Here is a 14,980-nt window from a genome sequence, read left to right on the forward strand (position 1 = left end):
GTTTTCTGTGTCATAGATACCACTTCCTGGTAGAGACTAAAGTGTGTATGATAGAAGCAGTATTTTCGTTAGTCTGCCACAGGGCATATTAAGTTTATCACATCTGTGCAATCTTATCTTTATTGTACCATACCCTAACACGAAGGAGAGCTTCACCTCAATGCAAAATCAAACACATCCACATTTATTTAATCTACTGATTGACGGACAGCTGGCATGTCTTTTCAATCGTTTTTCCGGCACTCGAGGCACATATTAATTTATATAGAATCACAAGTGACAAGGTTGTCGTCGGGGGGGGGGGGGGGGGGAGGAGTGGGTTAGAGGTATTCATATAGCTGTGTTTTCTGTGTCATAGGTAACGCTCCTGGTAGAGACTAAAGTGTGTATGATAGAAGCAGTTTTTTCGTTAGTCTGCCACAGGGCATATTAAGTTTATCACATCTGTGCAATCTTATCTTTATTGTACCATACCCTAACACGAAGGAGAGCTTAACCCCAATGCAAAATCAAACACAACCACATTTATTTAATCTACTGATTGACGGACAGCTGGCTGTCGAACTGACAGATTCGTGCAAGAGCAAGGTAAAATTGAATAAATCACACATTAAAGACCACAGAAATAAAAACGAATAAAACAAGCGGGTCACAATGATGTAGGCAGCTCTGTCAAAAGGACGTTCAAAATTTCAAACCAAAACGGTACATTTTTGAAAATGTTACAGACTGAATTTAAATGTCTGGGTATGTTTAAGACTGTGATTTGAACTTGTAAATTTGTGTGTGCATTTTGAGGATTAATGGAGAGAAATCGAGAGAAATTTGCACGGATCAACAGTGTAATCTGAGTATAAGATTACAGTAGTACTCAAATAGATTAAGATTATGTGGGTACTCTACACATGTCCCGTGTGTAAAATATGACAATAGCTGCCCTGTGAAAGCTAAAATACGATGATGGAACAAACTCAAGACAGAAGGTACCACATGTAACATGTGATTGATATCTGTGAAATATCAACAATTCCTTGATTTGTTAAAAGGTTTTCGTAAAATCTTAATGCCCCCAAACTCCAGGACAACTCAGTATAATTAAAATTTATGAATAAAGACACAAATTTTGAGCCGACAAAATGCGTATTGTGCTTAAAAGCTAATGTCACATCTTTCCACCTGTTTAAACTGGTTGTAATACTTTGTCTGTATTGTAGCCACTCACTGTGTGTGAGAGTGATTATTTCTGCAGCGCCTTCAAGCTGTCATATCTAAGGTTGGACATCAACAGCATAAGACAATACGCGTTATGGAGAGATACAAACTTGTGTAACTAGCAAGGCTGATGCAAGGTTAACAATGATCGATAATTCCCGATCCAACACTATTCTTCGAAATGATTCACATTCTTATAACAATTCTGTTCAACTCAAATGAATGATTAAAATCACAGTCATTTCAGTGTAGTATTCCAGCAATATCTTGCAGGTAACAAGTCGACACAACTACAAGTCCTTGAGGTGACGCATAGTCGGCTGTTAAATTTCTCAGACCACTCCTTTATAAAATGGCATGTTGTACGCATGTCAACCAGCAACCAATAGCGTCGGTCCAATGGTGGAAACCAGCTTCACACAGACATATGGTCTGTTAATAATTCATGTGTTTACAACCGGGGAGCTAGTCTTATCGAAGTTTGTCCGGTTTTTGCACACCCCTTGATGTACCCTTTTACACAGTAAATAGGCTAGGACTGTGAATCTATTGATGTGTGATTTGTTTGTGCTTTTTGTTTATGTTTGATTTTAATTTTCTTGATATTGTCAATTAATTCATGTTTCTGCTTACATGATGCCACTGACAAGTCTATAGGCGATGATTGTCACACTTCTTTGTACCGAAAGCAATTTGAAATGACTTCAATAGTATGTGAAATTCTACTCGTGGCATTTGAGTTCGATCCATTACTATTCCATCTTCAATTCAATCGATCCCCTTGAAATAAATTGAAAACTGTGATCTTAATCTACAGCCTCCTTGTTCGGACAAGATTTGTCTCGCTCTACAGATACATCGTCTAATCCAATAAATGGATCGACTGATTTATTTTTACTGGGAGGGAACTGTCCCGAAATAGCTTCAAATGCCACCTGTTAATTATAAGAGACAAAAAGAAATCAAAGCTATAATTGATCTTGAAGACAAAGAATCATCAAAACGATTTTCAAATCAATCCATATTTAAAGAAGATTGCTATTGAGTGTACGCATTGCTATATCTTGATGCTTTGTACGCTTTGCCGTACATGTAATCGAATATGTACCCGTAAAGATATTGAAAGTAATGGTACACCTTTCAGAGATACAGAACAGTTACTGATTGCTTTGGACGGCAGTATGGATTTTCGTATCAATTATCTGTCAGGCCTGTAGTGAGAACCGTGAACTATATCTTGATTTATTAAAACCTGACTCCAAGCCTACGCTTTGAGATAAAAACGCTACAGTCCACCACGGAGTATTTTGTATTGACCCTTTGGAAATGACCTTTGACAGAAAATACAAGGATGAGTACAGTTTACTTGCATCAAGCATCTAAAGGAAACTGTAGATCAGGCATTTTGCTTCACGGTGTATGATCAACCATAAAAAAAGTTTTCCGAAGTTAAAGCGTCATGGAATTAATCGTTATACGTGCGACAAACGTACCTGAGCAGTGTCTGTCGTTGATATATTTAAAGAGACATGATTCCATCGACCAGAATAAACAGCTGAATCCACCATTTTCCAAACCGTGTCACATTTTGCAAATTTGGCTTTGGTGTCCGGTAGAAGACAGACGCGGAAGGTGAAGTTTCTCGAAACAATATTCTTGCTCAAGTAGTAGTTAAAGCTGAGACAGTTTCGACTGTGGCTTCCTAGAAGTTCTACGGCTGTCGCACGTGCTCTGTTCGCTTTCATTTTCGTTTTGGTTTTCCTCTTAGTGTTGTATTTTGCAACCAGGAATGTACCTGAAGTGAAAAACCGATATATATATATATATATATATATATATATATATATATATATATATATATATATATATATATATATATATATATATATATATATATATATATATATATATATATATATAACCTTCAAAGTGTACTGTGGTTGCTATTCAGATAAAATCCAACGACTAAATTTCAGTGATCAACCGCCACACTGCACGGATACTTTTGAAACCCAAATTAGGCCTGTCAGCTTGCAAGTTACACTGCATCTTGCTTATCGTTATGGGCGAGAATTTGTGTATCCGTTTGTGATACTTCCCAGGTTTCGCTGTACGTCAGGTATTTCGTCATCAATATGATTATATACTACGATTCGCACAATGTGACACGAATTGAATGTTCATCTGACGTTCTATCTTACTAGATTGGCGTGGAATCTTCCGGTACCCTAACTTTGAACTAAAAGTGATACATGTAGAAAATAAGAGAGAGAGAGAGAGAGAGAGAGAGAGAGAGAGAGAGAGAGAGAGAGAGAGAGAGAGAGAGAGAGAGAGAGAGAGAGAGAGAGAGAGCCACTAAGGCAGGCAGAAATATGCCATTATTAGCTCCCCTGTTGAAAGCTTCAAGTTGTTGTCATAAACGATATTTACAAGACTTGGCTTCAAATGATAACAAGTTTCTATTTGTCCCGATTAGGTTGATATTAGTTTTGGCCCCCGTACATGATATGAATGAGGATCTACAGCGTAATCCAATCAGCAAATGCAATTTTACAGGTGTTAGACCGAACGGCAAAAACGCTCATCAGGTCTCGAATTTTATGTGCAATCTGTACACTGTGTAATTTGTTTGTCGCGTGAACGTTGTGGTTAATATTACTCAGCAAATACCTCCCATAAACTTATATTCGCAAGGATATAAAGACTTAATGGGAGGGGCACATGTTATCGTCTCTTTAAAGCTCCATAAGCTGTATCTCTTGACTACTTTTTCAGAACTTTTGTTTTGTGATTTCCTACACTTTCTGCATATTCCCTAAACTGTAATATAATGCCAAATATTTAGCATCATCAACCCAACCTATATGAGTATAATTTCCATTGTTAATGTTGAAAATTGTATTCAAGTCCCGACTAGAATTCATTTGTAAACAATAAACAATGATCACTACACACATACAAGCTGTGCTGACAAAAAGAGTACTCGAAATTTCAGCATGACAAACGGATTAGGGTCAGACACGGTAGTTGATATACAGAAGCAGAATACTGAAAAACTTGCCACACGTTACAGCTTATGTTCCTTTAAGTAACATTTAAATGCTACTCCGGTGGCCCGGTGAGGAGGACGCCAACTGTAAGCTTATGTATTGCGTCGAGCGTAATTGTGCACATGAATTTTTACCGCAAAAGCGGTGTACTTTTGAAACGTGGCATTTATCGCCAATCTAATAAAAGCTCATCTCTTCCTAGTTCTGCCATGGATTGAATTTTTTTACGACCATGATTGTACTAAGAATTTGACTAAGTTAGTAAATATGGTTAGTTCTGGCCGCTTTCAAAATGTATCTGTTCAACAGATTTAATATCAAGCCAATGGTTCGTTGTAGAGAGAGAGAGAGAGAGAGAGAGAGAGAGAGAGAGAGAGAGAGAGAGAGAGAGAGGAGGAGGGAGGGGGCGCTTTGGCAAAAATCTATAGAGCGATGGCACATCCGAGCATCGTCGTATCGGCATTTCTAATGAAGCCAGTCGAAGATTTGAATGACTTCGAAGGTGCACGGCTGTTACCCCATGACATACCTAACTACGCAACCAACACGTTAGGGATGCCAGGCATAACAGTGGTGTAGACGGTAGCACGTGATTGCTGCACATTGGACTACCTAGTACCATGTCCCTAGTCACACCCGCGACAGAAATAACACCATAGGACTGTATTGAACTTTCAGCTTCAAAATACTAAATTATGGCAATGGCGCTGATTTTTACCTGCTACTACTACGTGTCTTATTACCTATTGTACTCTGCATCGTGTTCTTATGGTGACCAAGGTGGTGGTTTAATGGGAAATTTACGATATGAGCGGCAAAGCAGCGTGCAACGTATGCATTGCATTGAGTTTTGAAAGTGGTCCAGGGAGAGAAAAATTTGCGATCGTGTACAGTCTAAAGATGTCGGTTACACGGGTGTAGTAAGGCACCCCGTCACTGATCAGACACTACCGTGACACCCGTGACACCGTCTGGATCTCTCCCTCTTTGCTCCGTGCTCGATTTCTTGCAAAACAATAATCTTTCTTTTATATTGCTGTTATCGATTCTTTTACATGCGACAAATACAAGAGGGCTGGTTTGTGGGTCTCAACGAACACAAGAAATAAAAATATTTAGTTAGTAACGGGTTAGTTCAGACCTCTACATACATGAAGGGGATATAGCTAAGAGTGTAATAAATTTTTATCACTATAAACTCGTGTTGTGTAACGCTTTGCCAATTTTATATAAATTGCTATGATAGAAATAAATATTCAGGTTGATTTCAGAACTACCTGTTAGAATTCTACAAGTAATGACCGGGGTTTTAGAAATTTCTGAAACAACTGTGGGCTGAGATAAAATGAGTTCACGCTTGCTGTCAATTACAGTCTCACACAAGACAAAGGTCATGTGTATCATTCAAAACTAACGTATTACTGGGTGAGATTGTATAATCATTCACGAGTGATTAATCTCGCCGTGATTTCAGTAAAGAAAAAGGCCACATGCTCCACACAGTATATTTGTGCAGTGCGCCATATAAAGGGTTTCTGTCGAAAACTCGAGTGGTGAAGATGCTTTCAGCATGCAACTAGTACAAGTAAAGAACTCTAGGAAGTACCCTTGTACTGAGAGATAAGAATGAGCCCTCGCGTAGATTTTTTTTCCTGATTTGGCGGTCCCTTCGGGCAAAATTGACCTATTTTCCAACCAAGGTGTGACATCTCAATCCCTTGACTCGCTCTAAATAAGCTAGAACTTACCCTCAGTAGAGTTTGTGGTCGCATCTTTGACACGCAGTGTCGGATCGAAAGTCCACTCGTAACCATTTTCACCAGCAAACTTGAACCCACAGTTTGCCCTGTATTCAAAGCCACAGGTGAGTTGTTGCTCCTGCTGGTTGGAACCTGATATATCGACATAAACATGCAGAAAATTTGAATAATGTTATCGGAAATTCCACGTTTAAACATGCATGATAAGTCTACGAATATACCTTTCAAAATGACAAGCACCTTTTACAAATGAAATTCAGTCCCGCCGCCACCTGAACGACTAGCATTTTGACTCATATTCCGCGAAGTGTCGTCAGCTATAAGTCATGATTTCTCGACACCTAGGGGTCACGAGCCCAAAACGAAAAGGCAACCTACAGAGATATTGTGCTTTTTATCTGCTATGGAACAATTTAGGTCGATTTTTGGATCGTACCAAGCCCCTGATTCACTTCTGAATTTGTTTGTCAAGCGATAAAGAAATGGAAATATTTCAAAACTTACAAGCTGTCGTCTCAAGACCCAACAGCGGCACCAGCAATGTAGTCTCATGGTGTACCAACCGAAGGGGCTATGCTTCTGATACCATATGTTCAAATCGACGGACTGAAAACTTTTGGTCAATTAGAATTAAATTTTGAATCTTTTTCCTGAATTCGCTTTATAAATTGTATAGTGTATTTGAAATAAGGTAGTTGCTGAGGTGTCTCTCGGCATTTTGGCATTTTAGCGCTTTTTTGAGTGAACAATGGTGAGCAAGGGCAAACATTTTGATAAACAGAATTTTGATCGATGATATTCAGAGAAACTTACTATTTTGGCTTTGCACACATTCGCCTCTGTTCTGTGATTTTTCCCCACTCGAGACAATTTTCATCAAAAAGGTTAATATTTGGCGAAATTCTCATACGATTACTTCAAAGTGCCATATGATGGCCCTATACATATTACTCAGCCTCGTTTTCAATCAAAGTATGCCAACCTATGTTCCAAGTACATGAAAGCGGTCAAGTTACAATCATGTTGAAAACGACAGTACATTTAGGGGACCATAATATCCAAAATGCCCATAGAATAAAAATGAGAATGGAATTCGAAAAATGTCACATGATAGGATTTTTGTGTATTGATCAGCAGCACACAATGCCATTTTTCAACTATATTTAGTTCAGCACTGTGGTACTTGAACTGGCAAGGGTTGTGCAACCTATAGAGAACATGAAACGCCATTTTTCAAGAAATATTTACCAACGTGGCTACATACGCGCAAAAGGAAAAACAAAATCTTACAATGTTGGTTTAATTCTTTCATTTGTGGGCCACATCTTTAAATATATTTTCGATTTCACAACCCATGAACACCAACAAAGTCTGAGTGCCTCTGTAATGTTTATTAAATCACATGGCGAGTTCAAATGGTGAGTTTGGGATCTGTTCAATCCATTGTCGCACGTGGACGTTACCGCTAAGGTTTGTTAGTTTCAGAGTTATTTTTGATATCATTGTTAAAATATCATAATGTCGAGTGAAATGTATGACGAAACGTAACCTGTAAGTTGTAGGTTCACATAAATGTTGAACTCCTTAGTATTGCTAAGCAGGTGAAACGTTCAATGTGACATGGAACACAGATTTGACTCTCTGCGTTCGTAAACACATACAGTCTATTGCTGTTAAATTATTGATTGCGCGACGTGTGTAAAAAGCTATTGTGATCATCCCGATGTTTGGGAGAATTAACAGCGCCGTTTGTTTAAAGTTTTCCAAACTTTTGATGCACAAGCAGCTCAAAAAAAACTATTAAAAGGGGCGAACATCACACATGTTGTCATAAATGAGCGATGTAACGTCAAAAAACTGGCCGCACATCATTATCTTTCACTCCTGCATAACATTACATAACGTAACGGCAATGCTACTACTCTCCCCTTACGATGCTAATCCAAATTAACACCTTTGTTAGTGATTCTTTCGGTATTTTGGGACGGTCATCTAAGTCTTAGAAACGTTCTGCATCTTGAAGGCAAGTATCAAAAGTTAACTTTACCTTTGGAATTGATAAGATAGTATCCTGATGATTGTTTTTGCCTTATTTTGCCAATGATGTTATTATTGTACTCCGTCAGCAGCTTGCACATCGTCAAGGATGAGTTACGCGTTTTGTAAACGACCTGTCGGCGGTTGCTAATAGTTTTGGTCGCATTCGTAACAGAGCAGTCTAGTCTGACGTTTCCAAATCTTCTTTTCAATTCATTCATATCCCTCTCCCAGTCTTTTCCGTACGCTTTTATACGTTTCCAGAGAGTTTTGTTGAATGTCTGGTACAACAAATAGTCCGCTCTGTTCCATTTTCTTATCTTACTGCAGAGGTCTGACGTCAATGTGACTCGGGTGGCATTTTGAGCACGGGCGTTTCTCGCAATGTACATGACGTCGTTCCAATCCCAGTGTAAAAGTTTCTTCAGTAATAACAACGATTCGTCGAAGTATTCTGTGATAAGCATCAAATCAATTTCGTCTTCCAATTTTCTTATGAAGGTATTGAGAACATCGGCATCGTTGTGATAGATATGGTCCAGTCCAAGATCAAAGATTTGCACATTGCGCGTATAAAACTTAATTGTCTTTCCATATTTCTTCATCGTTTTTTCCCAATAAAATTTTGGATCTCTAAAGTATTCTTGGAGAGTCTCCTCGATACTGATATTCTTTTTGATGCTTTTGACAACAGCCGGTATTTTGTAATACACAAAATCCGATTCAAAGTGTGAGCATGTCTCTCGTAATATTGAGATATACTTGGTGCCTGGATTCATGAACGTTTCAAAAGCTGATCTATTGTAGCGTACATGCACGGTCATCATGTTGTACTTGTAGTTGGTCCAATCACCGGGCTTCACACCAAGGGGTGGTAGAAATAATTTACGTGGACTGTCTTCACGAATTGGAATAATATTGAAATGTCCGCTACGTTTGTTCGTCTTCATTAGTGCCAACGACAGATTGTGGGTCAAGGCGTATCGGTTCAAGATGGACGACAGAGTTGTACTTGCTGTTTTTCGTGTCTTGATGAAGCATACATCATACATTGGTATATTCTGACCTTTTCTCAGAAGGTCACTGTAAGTGAAAACAGTCTCACGAAGAAAACTGAAAATGCAAAAAAATACCAAAAAAAAGGAAGAAAACCATTATACGATATTTTGATATTTAGGTCTAGATAATTTTCTTAGTACGACCCTTCGATATTTCAAATTTTTTCTCTGTATACAGTAAGAAATCTATTATTACAGCGCATAATATCTTTCATGGTACTTATGCCATATATTTTGTTCTTATGTAGTTTTTGTGGTCTTTTAGTTCTATTCCTGCTATACACTGCAAAGACATGCTAGAAAGTACTGCAAAATGCCATGCGGCTGTTGGTTATATTCACCGGAGAATTGAGCCAAAAGACATTCGCTGTACATGTCGTTCAGAGCATTCTATTCCTACAGAATGATTTTAGGGACAAATATTTGGACTTTCACACCTTTAAAATTTTTTTCTGAACTGCCAATTGTAGGGGCTCATTTTAAACCCTTATGTATGTTCACCATCTTAGTTTTTCGAAAATCGAAAATTTTATTTTAATACATAGAGTTTACACAGGCATGACGGCCATTTCGAATTTCAAATATTGGTAAATATTGGGTAATTTATTTCTTCAGTACCAAAATTAATTTCAGATGGTAGATTCATACCGGCTACATGATATACACTGATGGTCTAACGGAATGCAGGACCTGGCAACCAACATACATGTATATCAATGTTTGGCATACTGGGCGTGTTATCACCGGATCTATATAACAACAGAAGTGAAAAATACAGAACTGAGAAGTGCCTGCAGTGAACAGTCATACGTGTAGGTATGAGGGATATGGTTAAACATTTAACGGTAAATCTGTTGTTGCCTGCAGCCAGTGACGGCACGACGGATAGGCACAAAAGCTTGCTCGAATCACTGTGGGATTGTTTGAACTCGAATACATCACAGAAAGTACGTTCTTACCCTAGATGCTCAGTGAGGCCGTAGCGTCGATTCGATGCCGTGAATACTATCAAATAGCAGCAAATTCCGACGACGAGGGTAATGAAAAATCCCTTCTTGACCTGCGTATGGACACGGTACATGCATTCAATACTTTGGCATGGCAGACACAATTCAAAATGCAATATACCTTTAAGATTACTCTAAAATTCTCAATCGCGGTTATTTTAAACTTTGTCTGAATAAATATGGTGAAGAATGATATGTTAATGAATATTTCTAGTGTAGAGCAACGATACCCTTAAAGCACAACATGATGAACAAGACACACTGCACAGCGAGGATACGAAAAGGGAAAACAATTTGCCTGAATTCCTCAAATTTCTTCAAACTACCAATCTAAGACACGATTGGACCCACAATACAAAGTAACACAGGATTTTACACTCGGGAAAAATACCAATTTACGCAACAAGAACAAACTGGGGCAGATTTCAACGCAAGGCATTAGTTGATATAAACAAATAGAAAGAGCTTAAGCATTCGATGTCGTCATTTTGAAGTTTTGTCGACAAAGCGCATCAAGGCGCTGTCAAGAATCACCCAGGCGTATTATAACACACTCAAAGTCTCCATCTTGGTGTAGTTGTTCCTTATACTCTACGAAATCTTAAGAACCATCCTCGATTTTATGTGTTTGTCGTCAACGCCCCCTCTTTGACCAGACCAGATAATGCAGCCTTGGTGGATCTACATATTACTGTCTCATTTTTTCCGATAACAGTTTAAAGATAAGGGTATTACCAAGGGTAAAACATGACGGTCTAGTTCCATTTCTTCTTGGATGGCTGTTGTCAATACCTGAAATTTACCTCAACTAGTCACTATACAACATGTAAATATGGTTTGTTATCGGCTTTATTTTTCAAGTATAAAAAAATCGCACGTTTTAGTGGGATGAGAGCAATCATTCAAGCAAAAACACGGTTCGGGTGATTTAGTGCTGAAGGGCTAACAAAACGAAACGATAAGATGCATACCAGCTACATGAATATACACTGACGAGGCCTAACGGGAACACCGAACGGTAAGAGAGCCACGGACAAAACACCATGCACGAAGGTATATCACACTCTGGTATAGGTAATGGAGAAAACTGAGCTGCAGTGAAAACCGGTTATGGGAAGCAAAAGCACCAAAAATGAACATTTTAGCTCACATGAATCTTTAGTTATCTGGTTTCAATACATTTTTTTGAAATGTTATCTATTTCGTTTGTTTATAAATGTACAGTAACTAACACTTCCCGTTTTCAGTCAAACACCGATTGCAAGGGCGAGTTCACGATAAACGAGCAATGCACTACTGAAATTGACTACAAAATATTGTAACACAGGATGATGAAGGTAGGTCACGATTAACTTACGTGTTTAGACGGCACCATTTCTGATGTTAGCCTTCGAGTCATCAGTCGTTGATGTGTGCTGGGCTCGATCGAAATGATTGAAGTGTGACGTCAAACGTTGAACACGGTTTCCGTTAGTGCGAAGTTTGAGATCGGTGGAATATGTAAGCGTTCCGTGAGTACAAGTTACGGAAAAAAATTCACGAAAAGAATTCAAACTGTTTATCTATCGTCCTTCTGATATGATATTCGACACATACTATAGATTCAGCGAATAGCACCCAGGGTCATTATTCAAGGGGTGTTGTTTGCGTTAAGACTTGTGCCAATCTTTTGAACAAAGTCGTCTGCCAACGTGGGTTGAGGGACTTTGATATAATCGATACCTTCTTCGTTAGGTAATGTCCCGTCGACAACCAAGACATTCGAACAAAGCTATGTTTCGGTAAACTTCAGTAGTCATCATTCAGTCTGCTCAAAATAAACGATTTTGTGTACGTCGTCACTATATTTTGATTGAAAATCACTAATCCTAACTAAATGGTTGTTTGATGTGCTTTCCAGGGATTGTGACAAAACTCATGTTCAGCCTGCTTGAAAAAGCAAACTCCCCAAAGGTGGACCAAACCGTCATTTTGATAATTTGAAGTGTGATGGTATCGTCAGGATGGTTCTACCAAATCACAGACAAAGAGAAACACTGTCTCTCTTTGTCTGTGACCAAATATGTCTGATTTCATGGCATCTACTGTCACAGCTGTCTTATGACAATTGTTATCTTTCTTAAATATTTTGAAGTGTCACAAAAATGCGAGCATTTAGTGTACAGATCATTTGAAATTTTTAAACGTAGTATCCTGCCAGTGCGTATCCGAAAAACATGTCATTTGTATTAGTTGCTAGGATCTACTTAGTCATTTATTTTCTACAAAGGATGGTGCGCTGATCTCGCCTTTAAGAATATATGCAGTCCATGGACAGATTATCGAAACAACTCAGAAATTCGCCAAATGAAACATGCGAGTTTTTAAAACTGCTTCATAAATCTTGGCATATTATCTTGTCGGTGTGGCAGTTTTCCATTAGGCCCACCTGTTGTTTTCTGAATATTTGAACATAATTTATCAATAAGAGGGGTGGGGTGACATCATTAACGACTCAATTCCGTTGTTGGAAATTTGAAATCATGGGTTACCAGGTAAAATAGCACAGCAGGCCAACATCGTGATGACCTGCCCATTTATATGTCGTCTTTAAATTCATACACCAATTGAGGGTATGCATAAGTCAACTTAACGCCCACAACATTTCAAAATCATCTGAAATTGCAACTTTGCAGACATTTTTAAAATTGTTTTTGTTCATTTACTTTTTAAATGGTATTTTAAGCGTCTCTGATCACTGTTTTATGTGGATTTAGACGCTATAGAAATAAATTATTATTATCACTATATTAAATTTAATCAACTATATATTTGCCGAAAAATTTTTAGGAAGTGAAGATAGCATATCGGAGGTAACAAAAACGAGATCGAAGCCCTTAAAATTCAATTAAGATTCAGCAATTATTAACATGCCAGTATTCTGAATTTTGAAGACAGGGTATACGAAATAAGAATGTTTTTCAAAACACTTTTGAAGATTGTTTATCTTAATAAATTATTCTCACACTGGCAGTTGTGAAAGTTTACTGTAGATGACAAAAGACGAGAATATCATATCACGCTTTGTTTCTGTGTCCTATCCTATTCTTGTGCCAACATGCCTGGCACCACGGTTTCTCTTCTAGTCAACAGCCTCGAAGGCGATGTTAAAGCAAACAATATGGCGGCATGCTTCGTTTCATGCATCATAATGTTTGTTGAGAGGTTAATTGAAGCAGGCTATCGGCATTTATTTTCCTTGAAGTATCACTTGCATATCATTAAGGGATTCTAGAATTTGCTGAGTTACCAGGAGTTTTGACTGTTTGAAGCCAAGGTCCACCATGGTTAACTTTTGTTTTCTGCATTCTCTCAAGGTTTGCCCATTTGACCACGAGACAAGGACACAATAAGAATGGGTTTTGGCCTCACCTCTGTATGTCTCGAAAAGAATAATTATAGACTCAAAATTTACTGCCAACGTAGGCTCTTGTAATTTCAGCTTCATCTTACATTGAACTTTCAAAGTGTATATTCATGTAGATGTTTTTTCAGTTTTGTGTCAGTCTGATGTCCCAAATTTACGACAATGTGTGCAATCATGGCGAGTATTTCGATTTAATTCTGTTCAAACTTTTTATAAAGTCATGGTGCAATAGATCGAAGTGATGTTCGTCACATGGGTAAAATACATACACTTGGCAACGATTCCATTACAGCGTGCTCGCTTCCTGTCTACACCGGTCTAACATGCTAATGTGGCTGTTTACTCGCTACAATCAGTATGCGACTGGTTGTTTTTCTCGAATTTGTATGATAGTACTGCATTCTAACTGTTGCATTTCACACCTTTTAAAAGAAAAATCACTGCAGTTAATTGATATAAGGAAAGAAAGCAACCATGGTTAAGCTAGCGGCAGAATATCATAGGTAATGGATGCTTACTTGTCATAAATGTCCATCTCTTTCCCCTGCACACCCTCATTCCACTTATCAAGGACATCATTTTACTGTCGGTAGTGCAAATATTAAAATGCTCGCTTTACCGACAGGAACTCACTATCAGGCTAATTTTATCCAATAAAGGGAAGGCAACTCCACACGTCGTTCATATCTTGGTTGCTTGTGTTTCGTTAATGGTAGTGTGTATTTTGTGTTTTATGTTTCGCTGTTTTTTGTGAAGAACTGATTAACCACGGCGAGACACACCTGTAATCTGCGTGTCAGTGCACAGTCTCACAGTAGAGAGATTGTGTGTAACACTAAGATCCCTTGATGTTTCGAAAGTTTCCGAACTGTCATCATCAGTCGTCTCAAATTCATCTTCAGTGGATAAATTGTGTGGAAAAATTGGTAAATTACATGTATTACTATGTTGACTCACTTCACTTGAAGTTTGTTCTTCCACGCGGGAAGCTAGGATATCTAATTTTGTTCTACTGTGTTCGAGGTAGTGTTCGAATTTGGTTACTAGATTAACATAAAGATTTTGTGGTCGTCAACGGGTTTTGTATCTTACGCTTCTGTGATAATATTGTATTCTTTCTCCGCTGTTTGTAATCAGTCTGCCTGGCGTAAACTTTGCGTCGTGTCACTGGTTGACGAGTTATTTTTGCCGCCTCCTTATCATGCAACCATTAGTCTGTAGAACTGCTGTTCCCTCAACTTTATCTAACGGTTTGATTAGTATCTCCGCCGTTTTCTGATAGTGTTCTTAATGTACTTTATGTGTTTTGGAAGGGGAAATTCACATGAATTTGAGGTAACTGTTTTTATTAATATGCCATTTGATTTTTTTTCGCCGTGGCTATTCACTTCTACACACAAAACAGCGAAACATAAAATACACTAACAAAATACACTAAAAGCAAACAACC

The 14,980-nt window shown here is 38.2% G+C and overlaps 1 protein-coding gene across 1 annotated transcript; it reads right to left on the minus strand.

Moving 5' to 3' along the window:
* Positions 1–504: 504 nt before the first annotated feature.
* LOC139116905 (uncharacterized) lies at positions 505–11,814 on the minus strand. The gene is made up of 6 exons (XM_070679634.1): positions 11,482–11,814; positions 10,077–10,177; positions 8,070–9,172; positions 6,011–6,154; positions 2,706–3,007; positions 505–2,147 (listed from the first exon to the last, which is right to left on the minus strand). The coding sequence occupies exons 1-6, from the start codon at positions 11,521–11,523 to the stop codon at positions 2,019–2,021; spliced, it is 1,821 nt and encodes a 606-aa protein (XP_070535735.1). The 5' UTR covers positions 11,524–11,814; the 3' UTR covers positions 505–2,018.
* Between the last annotated feature and the right edge of the window lie 3,166 nt (positions 11,815–14,980).

This window comes from Ptychodera flava, chromosome 18 (genome assembly GCF_041260155.1).
Source record: "Ptychodera flava strain L36383 chromosome 18, AS_Pfla_20210202, whole genome shotgun sequence".
Taxonomy (NCBI): domain Eukaryota; kingdom Metazoa; phylum Hemichordata; class Enteropneusta; family Ptychoderidae; genus Ptychodera; species Ptychodera flava.

Coding starts and splice junctions, on each gene's coding strand:
- LOC139116905 (XM_070679634.1), bottom strand. CDS start 11,523: ATGACTCGAAGGCTAACATCAGAAATGGTGCCGTCTAAACAC. Junction 10,178..11,481: donor AAATGGTGCCGTCTAAACAC/GTAAGTTAATCG, acceptor GTCCATACGCAG/GTCAAGAAGGGATTTTTCAT. Junction 3,008..6,010: donor GACCACAAACTCTACTGAGG/GTAAGTTCTAGC, acceptor TTTTCACTTCAG/GTACATTCCTGGTTGCAAAA.